The sequence below is a fragment of the Artemia sp. Qi Xiang Cuo genome, chromosome 20, assembly GCF_049724085.1.
Source record: "Artemia sp. Qi Xiang Cuo chromosome 20, ASM4972408v1, whole genome shotgun sequence".
NCBI classification, from domain to species: Eukaryota; Metazoa; Arthropoda; class Branchiopoda; order Anostraca; family Artemiidae; genus Artemia; species Artemia sp. Qi Xiang Cuo.
The window spans coordinates 31,856,053-31,874,873 of NC_142813.1; the positions used below are offsets into that span (position 1 = coordinate 31,856,053).

Sequence of the window (18,821 nt, forward strand, 5' to 3'; positions counted from 1 at the left end):
TTATGCCCTGGGGGCATTTAAGGTTTTCAGAGAAAGCGTTGTCGTAGAAACTTCAAAACTAGCTCATGCGATTGGAACTTCAAAGGGCTAGTGCCCTTTTTAAAAGTTGAAAGTGATTGGAGGATAATTAGCCCCCCTACGCCCATCACTTCCCCAAACACATCCAATCAAAATTTTGAGATAACCATTTTGTTCAGTGTAGTGGATTTCCAGATAGAAAATATGTTTTGAGGAGGACACTCCCCCATAACCCTCAGGGCAAAGGTTTTAAGTTATGCCCTGGGGGAATATAAGACTTTATAGAAGGCGTTTTCGTAAAAAACTTCAAAACAGGCTCATTTGATTGGGAATTCATAGGGCTAGTGCCCTTTTTAATATTTGAAAGTGATTGGAGGGCAACTAGCCCCCCACGCCAATCATTCCCCCAAACACATCCAATCAGAATTTGAGATATCCATTTTATTCTGCGTAGGCTAGTTGATTTCCAAATAGAAAAAATATTTTTTAGGAGGACACTCCCCCACAACCATCAGGGCAAGGATTTTAAGTTATGCCCTGGGGGCATATAAGGTTTTTATAGAAGGCGTTGTCGTAGAAACTTCAAAACAGGCTCATTCGATTGGATATTCAAAGGGGCAGTGCCCTTTTTAAGAATTGAAAGTGATTGGAGGGCAACTAGCCCCCCTCCCACGCCCATCACTCCCCCAAACACATCCAATCAAAATTTTGAGATAGCCATTTTGTTCAGCGTAGTTTATTTCAAGATAGAAAATATGTTTTTGAGAAGGACACTCCCCCAAAACCCTCAGGGCAAGGGTTTTAAGTTATGCCCTGGGGGCATATTAGGTTTTTATTGAAGGCATTGATGTAGAAACCTCACAACAGGTTCATTCGATTGGAAATTCAAAGGGCTAAATTTATGCCCTGGGGGCATATAAGGTTTTTATAGAAGGCGTTGTCGTAGAAACTTAAAAAAATTCTCATTCGATTAGAAATTAAGAGGGCTAGTTCCCATTTTAATAGTTAAAAGTGATTGGAGGGCAACTAGACCCCCAACGCCCATCTATCCCCCAAACACATCCAATCAAAATTGTGAGATAAACATTTTGTTCAACGTAGTTGATTTCCAGATAGGAAATATCTTTTTGAGGAGGACACTCCCCCACAACCCTCTTGGCAAGGGTATTAAGTTATGCCCTGGGGGAATATAAGGTTTTCATAGAAGGTGTTGTCGTAGAAACATCAAAACAGGCTCTAGCGATTGGAACTTCAAAGGGCTAGTGCCTTTTTTAATAGTTGAAAGTGATTGGAGGGAAATTAGCCCTCCTACGCCCATCACTCTCCCAAACATATCCAATCAAAATTTTGAGATAGCCATTTTGTTCAGCGTAGTGGATTTCCAGAGAGAAAATATGTTTTTGAGGAGGACACTCCCCCATAACCCTCAGGGCAAAGGTATTAAGTTATTCCCTGGGGGTATATAAGACTTTATAGAAGGCGTTGTCGTAAAAACTTCAAAACAGGCTCATTTGATTGGGAATTCATAGGGCTAGTGCCCTTTTTAATATTTGAAAGTGATTGGAGGGCAACTAGCCCCCCACGCCAATCATTCCCCCAAACACATCCAATCAGAATTTGAGATATCCATTTTATTCTGCGTAGGCTAGTTGATTTCCAAATAGAAAAAATATTTTTTAGGAGGACACTCCCCCACAACCATCAGGGCAAGGATTTTAAGTTATGCCCTGGGGGCATATAAGGTTTTCATAGAAGGCGTTGTCGTACAAACTTCAAAACAGGCTCATTCGATTGGAAATTCAAAGGTGCAGTGCCCTTTTTAAAAGTTGAAAGTGATTGGAGGGCAGCTAGCCCCCCTCCCACGCCCATCACTCCCCCAAACACATCCAATCAAAATTTTGAGACAGCCATTTTGGTCAGCGTAGTTGATTTCATGATAGAACATATGTTTTTGAGAAGGACACTCCTCCAAAACCCTCAGGGCAAGGGTTTTAAGTTATGCCCTTGGGGCATATTAGGTTTTTATTGAAGGCATTGTCGTAGAAACCTCACAACAGGTTCATTCGATTGGAAATTCAAAGGGCTAAATTTATGCCCTTGGGGCACATAAGGTTTTTAGAGAAAGTGTTTTCGTAGAAATTTCAAAAGGGCTCAATCAACTGTAAATTCAAAGTGCTAGTGCCCTTTTTCATAGTTGAAAGTGATTGGAGGGCAACTAGTCCCCCAACGCCCATCTCTCCCCCAAACACATCCAATCAAAATTGTGGGATAACCATTTTGTTCAACGTAGTTGATTTCCAGATAGGAAATATCTTTTTGAGGAGGACACTCCCCCACAACCCTCGGGGCAAGGGTATTAAGTTATGCCCTGGGGGAATATAAGGTTTTCATAGAAGGTGTTGTCGTAGAAACATCAAAACAGGCTCTTGCGATTGGAAATTCAAAGGGCTAGTGCCCTTTTTAATAGTTGAAAGTGATTGGAGGGAAATTAGCCTTCCTACGCCCATCACTCTCCCAAACACATCCAATCAAAATTTTGAGATAGCCATTTTGTTCAGCGTAGTGGATTTCCAGAGAGAAAATATGTTTTTGAGGAGGACACTCCCCCATAACCCTCAGGGCAAAGGTATTAAGTTATTCCCTGGGTGTATATAAGACTTTATAGATGGCGTTGTCGTAAAAAACTTCAAAACAGGCTCATTCGATTGGGATTTCAAAGGGCTAGTGCCCTTTTTAATATTTGAAAGTGATTGGAGGGCAACTAGCCCCCCACGCCAATCATTCCCCCAAACACATCCAATCAGAATTTTAAGATAGCCATTTTATTCAGCGTAGGCTAGTTGATTTCCTAATAGAAAATATATTTTTTAGGAGGACCCTCCCCCACAACCCTCAGGGCAAGGATTTTAACCTATGACCTGGGAGCATATAAAATTTTCATACAAGGCGTTGTAGTAGAAACTTCAAAACAGGCTCAGTCCATTGGAAATTCAAAGGGCTAGTGCCCTTGTTAAAAGATGAAAGTGATTGGAGGGCATCTAGCCCCCCTCCCACGCCCCTCACTCCCCCAAACATATCCAATCAAAATTTTGAGATAGCCATTTTATTCAACGTAGTTGATTTCAGATAAAAAATATGTTTTTGAGAACGACACTCCCCCACAACCCTCAGGGCAAAGGTTTTAAGTTATGCCCTGGGGGTATATAAAGTTTTATAGAAGCCGCTGTGCTAGAAACTTCAAAACAGGCTTATTCGATTGGGAATTCAAAGGGCTATTGTCCTTTTTAATAGTTGAAAGTGATTGGAGGGCAACTAGCCCCCCACGCCCATCATTCTCCCTAACACATCCAATCAGAATTTTGAGATAGCCATTTTATTCTGTGTAGGCTAGTTGATTTCCAAATAGAAAATATATTTTTTAGGAGGAAACTCCCCCACAACCCTCAGGGCAAGGGTTTTAATTTATGGCCTGGGGGCATATAAGGTTTTCATAGAAGGTGTTGTCGTAGAAACTTCAAAACAGGCTCATTCGATTGGAAATTCAAAGGGGCATTGCCCTTTTTAAAAGTTGAAAGTGATTGGAGGGCAATTAGCCTCCCTCCCACGCCCATCACTCCCCCAAACACATCCAATCAAAATTTTGAGACAGCCATTTTGTTCAGCGTAGTTGATTTCAATATAGAACATATGTTTTTCAGAAGGACAATCCCCCAAAACCCTCAGGGCAAGGGTTTTAAGTTATGCCCTGGGGGCATTTTAGGTTTTTATTGAAGGCATTGTCGTAGAAACCTCACAACAAGCTCATTCGATTGGAAATTAAAAGGGCTAGTGCCCTTTTTAATAGTCAAGTAACTGGAGGGCAACTATCCCCACCCCACGCCCATCATTCCCCCAAATACATCCAATCCCAATTTTGAGATAGCCATTTTATTCAGCATAGTTGATCTCTCGATAGAAAATGTGTTTTTGAGGAGGAGACTCCCTCACAGCCCTCAGGGCAAGGGTTTTGAGTTATGCCCTGGGGGCATATAAGGTTTGTATAGAAGGCGTTGTCGTAGAAACTTCAAAAAAGGCTCATTTGATTGGAAATTCAAAAGGGCTAGTGCCCTTTTTAATAGTCGAAAGTGATTGGAGGGCAACTAGCCCCCCACCGCCCATCTTTCCTCCAAACACATCCAATCAAAATTGTGAGATAACTTTGCCTCAGGGCAAAGGTTTTAAGTTATGCCCTGGGGGCATACAAGGCTTTTATAGAAGGCGTTGCTGTAGAAACTTCGAAACAGGCTCATTCGATTGGAAATTCAAAGGGCTAGTGCCCTTTTTAATTGTCGAAAGTGATTGGATCGCAACTAGCCCCCCCCCCACGCCAATCATTCCCCCAAACACACCCAATCAAAATTTGATATAGGCATTTTGTCAGCAAAGCTGATTTCCAGATAGAAAATATCTTTTTGAGGAGGACACTCCCCCACAACTCTTGGGGCAAGGGTATTAAGTTATGCCCTTGGGGTATATAAGGTTTTCATTGAAGGTGTTGTCGTAGAAACTTCAAAACAGGCTCTTGCGATTGGAACTTCAAAGGGCTAGTGCCCGTTTTAATAGTTGAAAGTGATTGGAGGGAAATTAGCCCTCCTACGCCCATCACTCTCCCAAACACATCCAATCAAAATTTTGAGATAGCCATTTTGTTCAGCGTAGTGGATTTCCAGATAGAAAATATGTTTTTGAGGAGGACACTCCCCCATAACCCTCAGGGCAAAGGTATTAAGTTATCCCCTGGGGGTATATAAGACTTTATAGATGGCGTTGTCGTAAAAAACTTCAAAACAGGCTCATTCGATTGGGATTTCAAAGGGCTAGTGCCCTTTTTAATATTTGAAAGTGATTGGAGGGCAACTAGCCCCCCACGCCAATCATTCCCCCAAACACATCCAATCAGAATTTTAAGATAGCCATTTTATTCAGCGTAGGCTAGTTGATTTCCTAATAGAAAATATATTTTTTAGGAGGACACTCCCCCACAACCCTCAGGGCAAGGATTTTAACCTATGACCTGGGAGCATATAAAATTTTCATACAAGGCGTTGTCGTAGAAACTTCAAAACAGGCTCATTCCATTGGAAATTCAAAGGGCTAGTGCCCTTGTTAAAAGATGAAAGTGATTGGAGGGCAACTAGCCCCCCTCCCACGCCCATCACTCCCCCAAACATATCCAATCAAAATTTTGAGATAGCCATTTTATTCAACGTAGTTGATTTCCAGATAAAAAATATGTTTTTGAGGACGAAACTCCCCCACAACCCTCAGGGCAAAGGTTTTAAGTTATGCCCTGGGGGTATATAAAGTTTTATAGAAGGCGTTGTGCTAGAAACTTCAAAACAGGCTTATTCAATTGGGAATTCAAAGGGCTATTGCCCTTTTTAATAGTTGAAAGTGATTGGAGGGCTACTAGCCCCCCACGCCAATCATTCTCCCTAACACATCCAATCAGAATTTTGTGATAGCCATTTTGTTCAGCGTAGGCTAGTTGATTTCCAAATAGAAAATATATATTTATTAGGAGGACACTTCCCCACAACCCTCAGGGCAAGGGTTTTAAGCTATGCCCTAGGGGCATATAAGGTTTTTATAAGAAGTTGTTGTCGTATAAACTTCAAAACAGGCTTTTTTTTTGGGGGGGGGGGTCTAAGGCTGGCTGGTAGTAATTGTGTATGTAGGGTTTTGTAAAAGGTGATGTGTACCCATACAAGTTTAATAAACTTCGGGTTTTGTTGTTAATGTGTTGTATTTTTTTTTAATAAAACCTGTTTCTCTCTCATTCGATTGGAAATTCAAAGGGCTAGTTCCCTTCTTAATAGTCGAAAGGGATTGGAGGGGAACTATCCCCTCCCCCACGCCCATCATTCCCCCAAACACATCCAATCAAAATTTTGAGATAGCCATTTTGTTCAGCGTAGTTGTTTTCCAGATAGAAAATATATTTTTGAGGAGGACACTCCCCAACAACCCTCAGGCATGGGCGCCCATAAGCTGAATTCCAGGGGGGGGGCAAACTTCGTCTAATTGCTACTTTTAATGCTATATAATAGAAATCTCAGAACAAAAATATAAAAATAAGGCAGCATCACTCAGCCAGGGGGGGCAAGAGCTCCCTCCCTGCCCCCCCCCATATGGGCGCCCATGTCCTCAGGGCAAGGGTTTTAAGTTGTGTCCTGGGGTATATAAAGTTTTTATAGAAGGCGTTGTCATAGAAACTTGAAAAGGGGCTCATTTGATTGGAAATTCAAAGTGCTAGTGCCCTTTTTGGCTAAACCCAAAACAAACAGACATTAAAATAAACAGGTGAGTCAAACTCAAAACGAGCAGAAATTAACGTAAGTTGGGCGCAAAACCCTTATGCCTTCCCAAGGCCAGAACAAAATTTGCACTTTATTGAAAAAATACAAATGAATGTGCATTGTCAGTTTAATATACATACACTGATATTTAGTAATTAAAATGTTAAAATTATTTGATTTATTAAAGTTATAAAAGTAAAAACATTTATATTTTTTCAGTAAAGTGCAAATTTTGTTCTGGCCTCGGGAAGGCATAGGGGTTTTGCGCCCAACTAGTGTTAATTTCTGCTCGTTTTGAGTTCGACTCGGTTATTTATTGTAATTTCTGTTCGTTTTGGGTTTCATTTATTTATCGATGCTGATTTGTGGTAGTTTCGAGCTTGGTAGATTATTTGATTTTATTTTTGCTCATTTTTTGTTTAATGGAGTTCTTTACTTTTCTTTGAAAAACTTATTTTGTGGAATTTTTTTTTTTTAATCAATCTAAAAAAAAGTGATCCTCCTGGGACCTGGTGTCCACGTCTGTGGACACCCCCATAAAATATTTTTTGTGCAAAGGCCTCGCCATCTAGCAAAGATTTCGTTGTATCAACGTGCTTTTTGGACCTGGAAAGCCATCTACGATTTTTTTCAGAAAGTTTCTGCGACTTTTAGTGGTGTTTTTACAAACTAGAAAAGGCTAAAATAAGGAGATGAAAAAAGCAAAGGTAAGAAAAAAGAAAAAAAAAGAAAGTAGTGAGAACGAGTTCTGAGAAAAGTCAGGTGTACTCTCTTGATTGTAGACAGTGCTTAGATAGTTTTAAAAGCAGTTAGTTCGATAAGTGCCATATTTTGGAACTTGGGAAACCTCCATGTCCACGTCTGTGGACAGGCGGTTCCAATCGAGTAAAAAGCTAGGGTTGATTTTTGTAGTTCAAATCTTGATTCTAATGGGGATATCAGAGGCCAATGATTGTATTATTTACTAAATTGGCAACAACCTAGCCGCCACTCACCCATAAGAAATCGCCACCCCTGTAAAGTGTCCCCACCCACCCCCATTCTGTCTCCAATACCCTTTTCTTCCTTACTTTATAAAAAACTTGTATTCCCTTTTTTGCAAATAAAATCAACCAAAATCACAACCCGTAAGTCTGCTAAAAATTAAACGATTTTGTATATATTATTTTTTCATTGTTGAATATTTGGTTATTTTATTTGTTACCCTTTTCATCTTTTTATATTATGACCTTTAAAATATTTTATAGTTATGACCTATGTTTATGACTTTTGTATTTTGTATTTTCTGACTGTTACCTGTCGTGTTTTCGTTACAGTGGTAACTATTTGTTGTTATTGTATTTTTTTTTTAATAAGAAATGCAAATTGGGTCCACTAGGGTTTGTGATATTTATTTTGCCAATCACTATCTATCTATCTATCTATCTATCTAGCCATTAGTTTCAAGCTTACTAAACCTATTCCTTTATTGTAGTTTCCCTGGATGACGCCCTTGGAATGCTCGATGAGAGTGACCTGGACATCTCTGATTTAGATGATGATGAGGAATGGATAAAAAACTACTCCTTGTCGTCTTCAGACTCTGACGGTGAACCAGCTGTTGCAGCCATTCTGTCATCAAGCAGTTATGCTGTTCTTCCAAATGTTGAAAGTGAAGAATCTGATGACAACGCACCCTTAGCAACCCGTGCCAAACGCTTGAAGGCTGACAAAGTAGCAGCAACCTTGCCCTGGAGGAAGTCTAGGCGGTTCGATAATCATCGTGGGCCGGACGTGGGCCCCGCTCATTTCCAGGACCACGACGATTGGAGTAGAGAACAATTCTTTTTGCAATATTACCCGGAGAGCTTCTTCGAACGTATAGCTTTTTGCATGAACTACAACTATCAGTTGGCCCACCACAAAAGCTTGAATGTATCTCCAGACGAGCTGAAAATTTTTGTTGGCATTGTCATCCTGATGGGAAACCTCAAGTTTCCTCGGATCCGCATGTTCTGGTCTGGGAAGTTTAGGGTGGAAGCCATATCACAAAAAATGACTCGAGACAGATTCTTCACAATCCGGTCGAACCTGAAGTTCGTTGTTGATTCAGAAATCTCAGACGAAAAAAAAACCAAAAATAGGCTTTGGAAGGTGCAGCCGATCCTTGACAACTTCAGGAATATCTGTGTCCAGTTGCCAAGGGACAGGAACTGTTCAATTGACGAACAGATGATACCCTTCCAGGGTATGTCGACTCTCAAGCAATATGTCCCTAACAAGCCCAATCCGGTTGGATTAAAGAATTTTGTCCTTGCCAGCTCCTCAGGGCTGATACTTGACTTCCAAATCTACCAGGGAGCCACCACCCTGGGAGAACAGCTGGTAGCACATGGCTTGTCAGCTGGGATCGTACTGCGCTTGTCTGAGACCCTACCAAAAGGTAGATACCTCTATTTTGACCGATTCTTCTCGTCTGTTAAGCTCCTCGACATGCTGGCTGAAAGAAAAATAAATGTGACCGGAACTATCATGAAGAACCGTTTGGGTGCCAACGGTCCAACGCTTTTTACCGAAACAGAAATGAAAAGAAAGGGCAGAGGAACCTCTGTCATGTCTGTGCGCTCAGATAGAAAAGTAGCCGAGACCCAGTGGTTTGATAACAAAGTGGTTCTCCTGTCTTCAAACTGCAAAGGTATAGAAGAGGAGACAGAGGTCAAACAGTATGACAAGCGCCAGGGGTCTTACGTGCAGGTCAAATGTCCACGAGTAGTCTCCGACTACAACACCTACATGGGTGGGGTCGACCTTGTGGACCGCATGGTCAGCTATTACCGGTTTGAGACGCGTACTAAAAAATGGACTGTGCGTCTGTTTCATCATTTTGTGGATACTGCACTAGCCAATGCATGTCATGAGCTGAAGGGCCATGGCCCAGAAGTTTCTGGTGACCTCAAACAGCTCATTGATCTTCGTTTCAACGTGGCCGAGTTTTTGCTCAATTCTGGAAGCTCGGATTCACAAGGTTAAGAAAATAGCAACGAAGAGCCATTGGGTGAAACTCAACACCGTGTTTTGAGTGTGAAAAAGAGGCCAATCCCTCCACAATATGCCAGAGCTGCACTGCATCTACCAGAATTTTGTGACTTGGCGAATGCAGCCCGGTGCAGAAGGCCTGGATGCTGCAAAAGGTCAAGATGGATGTGCTCGCAGTGTAAAATCATTCTCTGCTTGACACGAGACAGCAACTGCTTCAAGAAATTTCATGAAGAGTAATATTTTGTTTTCAACGTTTTGACAAATCTCTTTTAATAGACGAAACAGATTTTTACTATACTCTTAGCTCGATTGGGACCCAATGTCCACACCTGTGGACATCCTCCAGAAGGGAGGGAGGGGGGTTCAACTTTTTTTTTAGTTGATCAATGGTCAAAATGATTTTTTTAAAGTAAACTACAAAGAAATGAACATAATCAGAAAAGTATTTCTATGGTCAGGTCTCAGGAGGTTATAGACTTAAACCTCTGGAGTTATAGCAATAATGATTTCTCGCTTATGAAGGCTGAAACCGCTGCTCTAGTTTTTCAATTCTTGAAAATTTTCATCTCTTGTAAAAAAAAAAAAATGCCAAAAAAAGAAAATCAATTTTTTGCTGAGTGTTTTTTTACTCGTCGAATTAAAGCAGGTTTTTGGGTTATGGCTATGTAAATGAGTGCATAATAAATAACACGCTTATAGTGGAGTATATTTGATTTGTACAGTTAGTATAGAGCTTTTGATAATTTGGAACTGAAGGAAGATTTGTTTTGGAAGGAGAAATTTGAGATGGTACTAAAGTCGAATGAAAAATCTGTCAAAACATTGAAAAAGGGGGAAGATCACAATATCCATCAAGGTTTTATTCAAGATGAAAATATTTCTTAAAATCATTACACTCGTTATTTTAAATTTCTAGGAGTAGATATGGATGAATAATTCATGTTACCTAAAGAGGAAATTAAACGGAAGAATAGGTAAACTTTGCTTATTTATAGTTATTTAATGATAGTATTACGCCTATAGTGAAATGTATTGGATTTGTATAATTAATAGAGAATTTTTGATAACTTGGAACTCAATGAAACTTAACATTTGACGAAAGAACTAGATATTGTACTGAAGCGAAAGAATAATATGTCCAAAAATATGAAAAGGGGGGAAATCACAACATCAATCAAGGCTATAGCCAATATTAAAATATTTGTTAGAGTAATTACATTCGTTATTTTAATTTTTAGGAATAAACGGAATAAATATGAATGAAAATAAGAAAACTAAAATTAAAATACAAGAAGTCGCTATGATGAAACAAAGGGTTGAGAGGGTTAGGATACCTTTTATGGATGGTGGGTGATAAGTTACCAAAATTTGTGCTTTTTTGGAAGTTAGTGCTTTTTCAAAAAATTGCGCTTGTGCAAACGAAAAGTAGAACCTCCCGAGTGGGATGGGAAGGGTAATAAGAAAAGATTTGAAGAAAGTAGGAACTTCATAGTAAGGAGTGAAAGCGAACCTTTGAGCGGAGTTATAAAGGAACAGCTTTAGCTGCTGTGTTGCCAGTCAGCTTAAAGCTGCTATGATTTGTCATTATCAGAAATGGTAGTAATCACTGTTTAGGTACATACTCGGTGTTTAAGAGTTGAAATAGAGTTAAAGTTTTTATTTGTAGGACAACAAAGGAGCAGAGTCTTTGGACATTTTGAACAGCATGTGGATACCAATAAATCAGAAAATGACTCAGAGCTTTCATCGCACAGTTAAGAAGAGGTACTTTGCAGATACAAGAGCAGCAAATTTTAAACTGCCTGACTTGGTGGCAAAAGTTGTCAACAAAAGGATTAGCAACTTTACAAATGGAAATATTGAAGACTTGCTTTCGCCAGGTAGAATAACATTTCATAATATTTAGTATTTCATGATTTTCTTATTCAGAGACGTGAACGCGGTCCACCATTCTAACAGTATCTTTAAAAATAAAACACATCGTTTTTTATGTTGGTCAATATTTTCAACAAATCCTTCTGGAATCACTATTCTGAGAAACTCACTACACTCAAAGTTGAACCACACTATTCTCATGAATTGTTTATTTTGGGGGTAAATAAACACAGTTTTTCTAATCTTTTCCAACCCGTTATTTACATTTACCAATGTTGGTTTACTGTTAGACAGAATGAAAACGTTGCTTTTTATGAATTTTGCAATTTCGACTATAGATCTAGCCATTTGGAACTTGTCGATACTTTGAATATGCAGACATAGGCATCAGTGTCGTCGTTGATGGGGGGGGGGGGGGGGTAAGGGGGCATTTGCCCCTCCAATAATTTGGAGAAAAAATTATTCAGTAACTTTAAAATTGTTGTTCCTTTCAACTTCGTTCTTTACTTTGAGCAGATCATTTTTTCTTAATTAATCCACCCTAATTTTTAATATTAAATAAACGCAAAAACAGGGGTCCATAGCACTTCCTAATATGTTTGACATTAGTATTTATAAAAATAACCCTTTTCTTAACCTTATCATCAAGTACATTGGTGAGCCTATTTAAGGGCAAAATTGCGAAAATGTATCACACTTCCTGTTTCACCATGTTTGCTCAGATAAAATTGTTTCCTCTGATAGGTAAGGGTATTTTACAGCCTAAAATCTATCAGGTCTGTATAAGATTTGCTTGCTTTGAAACTTTCAAAAATGGATAAGAATACATCTTCTACAAGTAGAGTAGTACGTTCCATTTCTACAAGACATATAGGAAAACATTTCTACAAGACATATTCACCTTTTTAAAGAGAGTGAGTACCCCCTCACATGGCCTTCCGTTTCTACAAGACATATGGGAAAACATTTCTACAAGACATAAACACCTATTCAAAGAGAGTGAGTATCTTCTCGCACCTATGTTCCTTGGTACCTTTCTAAGCAAAGTGATCAAACATGTCTTTAGCAACTTTATTCATCCGTCATCATGACGTCTTTTTTTTTTTTTTTTTACCAAAAACCAGAAATTGTCAAATTGTGTAATAAATGAATGGTCTCATTCTTGGGATTCCGGTTCACAGCTAGTTACAATCATGTTTTTTTTTTTGCTATATATGTCGAGCAAATTGATCATTCTGTATCAGTTGATAAATAGAAGTTATAATAGGTCTATAAGAATCAATTTATTCACTCGTTCTAATGAACAATAAAAGAATTATAACGGTATGTAAATATACATTATTTATGGACTAATATAAGAACATAACCTTTTTTTATTCCTATCTATCATTTGAGTTTCACACAGAAAGGGAAGTTCTGTAATTATGCAAGCTTTCGAAGTAAACTTCTACGATAAAATTCGCATGCTCATAACAGCTGTTTAGATATTTTGATTAGAAGGTTGTTGCTTTCTCGTGAGATTATATGTCACTGCACTCTTAATTAAGCAAACTTAAACGATCTCCGCTTGCTTGGCTAACAATTTATAATCAGCTACTTGTATGGGCACGTGTCAATTTACTCAAGGGGGGGGTGGGTAATTATTGTAGAAAAAAAAGTGGAGGAGTTGGGGGAAGGGGCGACCACCATTAATAATCTGAATAAATTTCAAACGTAGCTAATACTTGAAATTGTTTTTTTTTCATGTATCGTATTTAAAACAAAGACAGTCACTGAGATAAGCAAACATCCGCCCAGACACATAGGCAAGGAGAGTGAGAGAGACAAAAACATATCAATATATGGATTCAGGCATACACACCGACAGAGACAGGCATTGCGATAGGCAAACACCCACCCAGACACATAGGCAGAGGAAGTGAGGGAGACAAAAACACATAAATATAGAGATTCTGATATACAAACCGACAAAGACAGGCATTGAGATAGGCAAACATCCGCCCAGTCACATAAGCAAAGGAAGTGGGAGAGATAAAAACACCTATAAATATATAGATTCTGACATAAAAATCGACAAAGACACGCATTGAGATAAGCAAACATCCGCCCAGACACATTGGCACAGACAGTGAGAGAGACAAAAAGACATGCAAATATATTGTTTCAGGCATACAAACCGACAGAAACAGGCATTGGGATAGGCAAACACCCGCCCAGACACATAAGCAGAGGAAGTGATGGAGACAAAAACACGTATAAGTGTATGGATTCTGACATACAAACCGACGTTGAGATATGCAAACATCCACCCAATCGCATAAGCAGAGGAACTGGGAGAGACAAAAACACATATAAATGTAAGGATTCTGACACACAAACCAGCAAAGACAGGCATTGATATAGGCAAACACCCACCCAGACAAAAGAACCGGAGAAGTGAGGGAAACAAAAACACATATAAATATATGGATTCATAAATACATACCGACTGAAACAGGTCCCGAGATATGCAAGCACTCGCCCAGAGACATACGCGTAGTAAGCGAGGGAGACAAAACAACAGATAAATGTATGGATTCTGACATTAAAAGCAACAATCACAAGCATTGAGATAGGCAAACATACGCCCAGACACATAAGCAGAGGAAGTGAGAGAGACAAAAACACTTATAAATAAACGGATTTTGACATATAAACCGACAGAGACAGACAATCAGAAAAGAAAAAATACACCCAGACAAAAAGAACAAGAGTGTGAAACAGACAAAAACACATGCACAGATATAGAGTCAGACACACAAAGCAACAATGACAGGCATTGAGACAGGAAAACATCCGCCCAGATACATACGGAGAAGAAGTGAGACATACAAAAACACATATTAATGAATAGAATCTGACATACAAACCAACAATTGCAGGCATTGAGATAGGCAAACTCTCGCTCAGACGCACAGTCATAGGTGCGATGTTTGCCTATCTCAATGCCTGTCTGTCAGTTTGCATGTCAGAATCCATATATTTATATGTGTTTTTTGTCTCCCTCACTTCCTCTACTTATTTGTCTGGGCGGGTGTTTGCCTATCTCAATGCCTGTCTCTGTCGGTTTGTATGTCTGAATCAAAATATTTACATGCGTTTTTGTCTCTCTCACTCTCCTTGCCTATGTGTCTGGGCGGATGTTTGCTTATCTCAGTGACTGTCTTTGTTTTAAATACGATACATGAAAAAAAAAATACAATTTCAACTATTAACTACGTTTCAAATTTGTTTAGAATATTAATGGTGGGTGCCCCTTCCGCCAACTCCTCCTCTTTTTTTTCTCTACAATTATTATCCCCCCCCCTTAAGTAAATTGACACTTGCCCATACAAGTAGCTGAATATAAATTGTTAGTCGAGCAAGCGAAGATCGTTTAAGTTTGCTTAATTAAGAATGCAGTGACATATAATCTCACGAGAAAGCAACAGCCTTCTAATCAAAATATCTAAACAGCTTTTATGAACATGCGAATTTTATCGTAGATGTTTACTTCGAAAGCTTGCATAATTACAGAAGTTCCCTTTCTGTATGAAAGTCAAATGATAGATAGGAATAAAAAAGGTTATGTTCTTGTATTGGTCCACAAATAATGTATATTTACATACCATTATAATTCTTTTATTGTTGATTAGAACGAGTGAATAAATCGATTCCTATAGGCTTATTACAACTTCAATTTATCAACTGATACAGAATGATCAGTTTGTTCGATATATATAGAAAAAAAACACATGATTATAGCTAGCTGTAAACCGGTATTTCTAGAATGAGAGCATCCTTTGATTACGCAATTTGACAATTTCTATCTTTTGGTAAAAAAAAAAAAAAAACATGTCATGATGACGGATGAACGAAGTTGCTAAAGACGTGTTTGATCACTTTGCTTGGAAAGGTACCAAGGAACATAGGTGTGAGAGGATACTCACTCTCTTTGAAAAGGTGTATTTGTCTTGTAGAAATGTTTTCCTATATGTCTTGTAGAAATGGAAGGCCATGTGTGGGGGTACTCAATCTCTTTGAAAAGGTGTATATGTTTTGTAGAAATGTTTTCATATATGTCTTGTAGAAATGGAAGGCCATTTGAGGGTGTACTCACTCTCTTTGAAAAGGTGTATATGTCTTGTAGAAATGTTTTCTTATATGTCTTGTAGAAATGGAACGTACTACTCTACTTTTACATCAGCAAATAGTACAGAAATGATATCACTGAAAACAGGAAATCATTGAAAAAAAAAATAAGACTTCGTACTTTTTATAACAATATTCGTACTATAGCTCGATAGGTCAAATCGGTTGTAGTTTAGTCATAAAAGTTAGTTGGTGGAAGGGATCAGCTCCAGGAATAATTTAATTGTTTTAATTTTCTACTTCCGTTATTTAAATCAAAACTCCAAGATGCTTGGAAATTCTCCTAATTGTAACTGAAATTACTATTGAACCCTGATAACGTCATATTCCTTGCGTTTTGGATTCACATACTAACCCATAAATGTAGAACTGCCTCTATGTACAATTCCATGCTGACTTATTGCTATTTTCGTTTTTCTAAGTATTTCTTTGAACTAGCTCCAAAAAAACTGAAATAAATGTAGTGAGGGTTATTACTGTTATTAGTCGCATTTTATGCAACGCCAGTGCTACTTGTGTGAGGTTTTTCTCTGCATCAGCTTGCTGTACGAAATGTCTCCTGCAAGTTAGATAAAGTGAACCCTAACAATATGTGTCTATTTTTCTCACAAATTAGAAATTTCATGCTCACAAATAAGGGGTGCCAGCCTATACTCGTTATCTATTGTTGCCAGTTTTAATATGTAGCACTAGGAGACCGAGCTCCGCTTGAATGGAATTTTAGAAAAAAATATTCAGGGCCCCCACCCCCTTCCGGAAATGTATACCTCCCAAAACTGTTGTGTAATTTTCCAGATTTTACTTTTTGAAAGATACAGGGGAAGGTAATTTTCAAACTCTTGGCGTCAATATTTCTCATCCGATTGGCATCCCTGGTAAGTTTTAATTAATGTAAGGTTTCTACTGTAAACCTCTCTTTAGTTCTTTATTTGTGTGCCCTTTTTATATTGGTAGATGTAATGGTTTACGTAAATTCCGAAAATAGATGATAAACGTTGGTACATGGTCTTTATTAAATAACGTGAGAATACACATAGAGAAATTAAGGTAGCACAAGAACAACTAGCTACGACGAAGGCGAAAGATGGACTGCCTTTAGAAATGAACCAAGAATATAACTTTCCTGGAACGGAAGTTCCAGGCCTGGGAACGACCCCTTTCCCACGACTAGCTTTAGTCCCAAGAGCCCCCCCCCCCTGGACCGCTATCGTTGACACATAAATGCCCAAATGACTAAGAAATGAGAGACCCGGAAAAGCTTCTCGAATTGATGTTAAATACTTTACAGATTCTCCCCCCTGTTTTTAGTTAAATTCCCCAAATTTGGTTTATCCCCTTCTCATTAAACCCCCGAACTTTAATTGAATTCAAAACATTCCCTTCCCAAATTATTCACTTCTCGCCTACTAACATTCTACAGCATGAACTAGTAAACAATTACATAATACAAACACTACACAATACTTGCATAAGTAAAAACTTACATAGTATAAACGAACCACACTAACAACAGTAGTTGGAAACTGGATATTTTAACACTTTCATTTGTCTTTGTATACTTTAAAATAGACTTGTTCCCCATACCCCTGAATTTGATGAGGACAAGAAAAGTTAGGATTATGTATAAACTTCGCATTAGGGCAAAAGGAATGACCGAGAAAGGCTAATTAATCCTGAAAATACCAGCGACAAATACATGAAATTGCATAAACTTATAAATAATGGAATAGATATGTCAACCATTGCAGTTTGATTGGCCTACCATGCTGCAATGACGTCAAGATATTATTACCAATAAAATCCTCGGGGTTTTATTGCTATGGAACGCCTCGGTTTTGACCTATTTGGTTTTGCTCTACTAACTTGTGGTTCGACAAATGGCAGTACTACTGTTGATATCTCTATATAACTATTAGCGCTACGCATTAAAACAATCCCGTGAGGCATCAACCTCATCCCACTGGACCTCAAAACCAGCCCCCTTTCCACTTTTTTTTTCTCATCCCACGGGACCTCAAAACCAGCTCCCTTTCCATGGGTAGCCAAACCGCCCTGCGAGGCCTCAGTACCATCTCGCAGTGCAACAAAAAAACCCTTATCATTGAGTCCAAATTTCAACCTCGTCAGCACAGAAAGGAATTCATCAGAAAAAGAAGACGTGTCTCCTTTCCCCACTATCTGTTCTATCTGTTCATATTGTTTTGCAACCTTATACGCATCACCTAAACAAAAAAAAATTCTGCGCTAGGCTCTAACAAACACCGTTTGTAGGACGGTCTGATCCACTCCTTGAATAAATTAAGAGAAAATCTTCGAAGGACTACACCATCATCCCTGGCTTCTAAGGACAACCTACATGACCCTCCTAATTTTTGCATCCTTCTATAGAATAGATATACCCTTTCATCCTTAAATTGAGCCACGCCTACAAACTCTGCAACCATTTTGCCTGGGGCATATGCTACAAGTAATACACGTTTTAAACTTGAGAAATTTATAATCGAGTGGAGTCAAATAAAAAAGGTGGAAATATGCCATTTATCCTCCACTGTTTTACAAAATCAAAAGCAACCTTTTTGTTATATCCAGTTTTCGCCGGGTCAAATGTAGGAACAATAACTGACATATTGAGATCAAAATTTGAAAAAGCAATTATTCTAAAAAATTTAATATTTGTTTTAAACACCGTTCTTTAATTACGGACGCTAAATTTTGGGCAATAACTTCACTTCTAACAACAAGGGTCTAATAAAATTTACTGGGTTCTTTAGTCGTGTTAAATCACTTACGAAAGCTTACGTAAATTTCCAGAAATAGACGATAAACGTTGGTACATGGTCTATATTAAATAACATGAGTATACACATAGAGAAAATAAGGTAGCACAAGAACAACTAGCTACGACGAAGGCGAAAGATGGACTGCCTTTAGAAATGAACCAAGAATATAACTTTCCTGGAACGGAAGTTCCAGGCCTGGGAACGACCCCTTTCCCACGACTAGCTTTAGTCCCAAGAGCCCCCCCCCCTGGACCGCTATTGTTGACACATAAATGCCCAAAAAACTAAGAAATGAGATACCCGGAAAAGCTTCTCGAATTGATGTTAAATACTTTACACTACCACCATGTTACCAACAATCGTTCAGACTTTCAGAATATTCTTGATCAAACAATGCTCAACGAATAAATTAAAAATTCAGACATTTTTTTTTCGAATAGTTTAAATTAAAAATATTGTCGCCATATCAAATGTTAAGGAAAGTTTTCAGGGGAATTATCCGTAGAGGAGAATTTCCGAAGGGGTGAGGGGGGAATATTTATGCACCGAATTTTTTCATTGGACAACGCCCTTTTTTGTTTTATTTTTTAAAAAGAAAAAAATACAAGACCAAAGCGCACTG

General features: G+C 38.6%; 1 protein-coding gene across 3 annotated transcripts in view; it reads left to right on the forward strand.

The window, feature by feature from the left end:
• LOC148940099 (serpin I2-like) overlaps window positions 1–18,821 on the forward strand; it is a 156,582-nt gene that overhangs the window by 101,339 nt on the left and 36,422 nt on the right. For all 3 annotated transcript variants that reach the window (XM_089105932.1, XM_089105934.1, XM_089105933.1), the window contains exon 4: window positions 11,041–11,254. In XM_089105932.1, coding sequence (XP_088962058.1) covers window positions 11,041–11,254 — 214 coding nt within the window. The remainder of the gene's footprint in view (window positions 1–11,040; window positions 11,255–18,821) is intronic.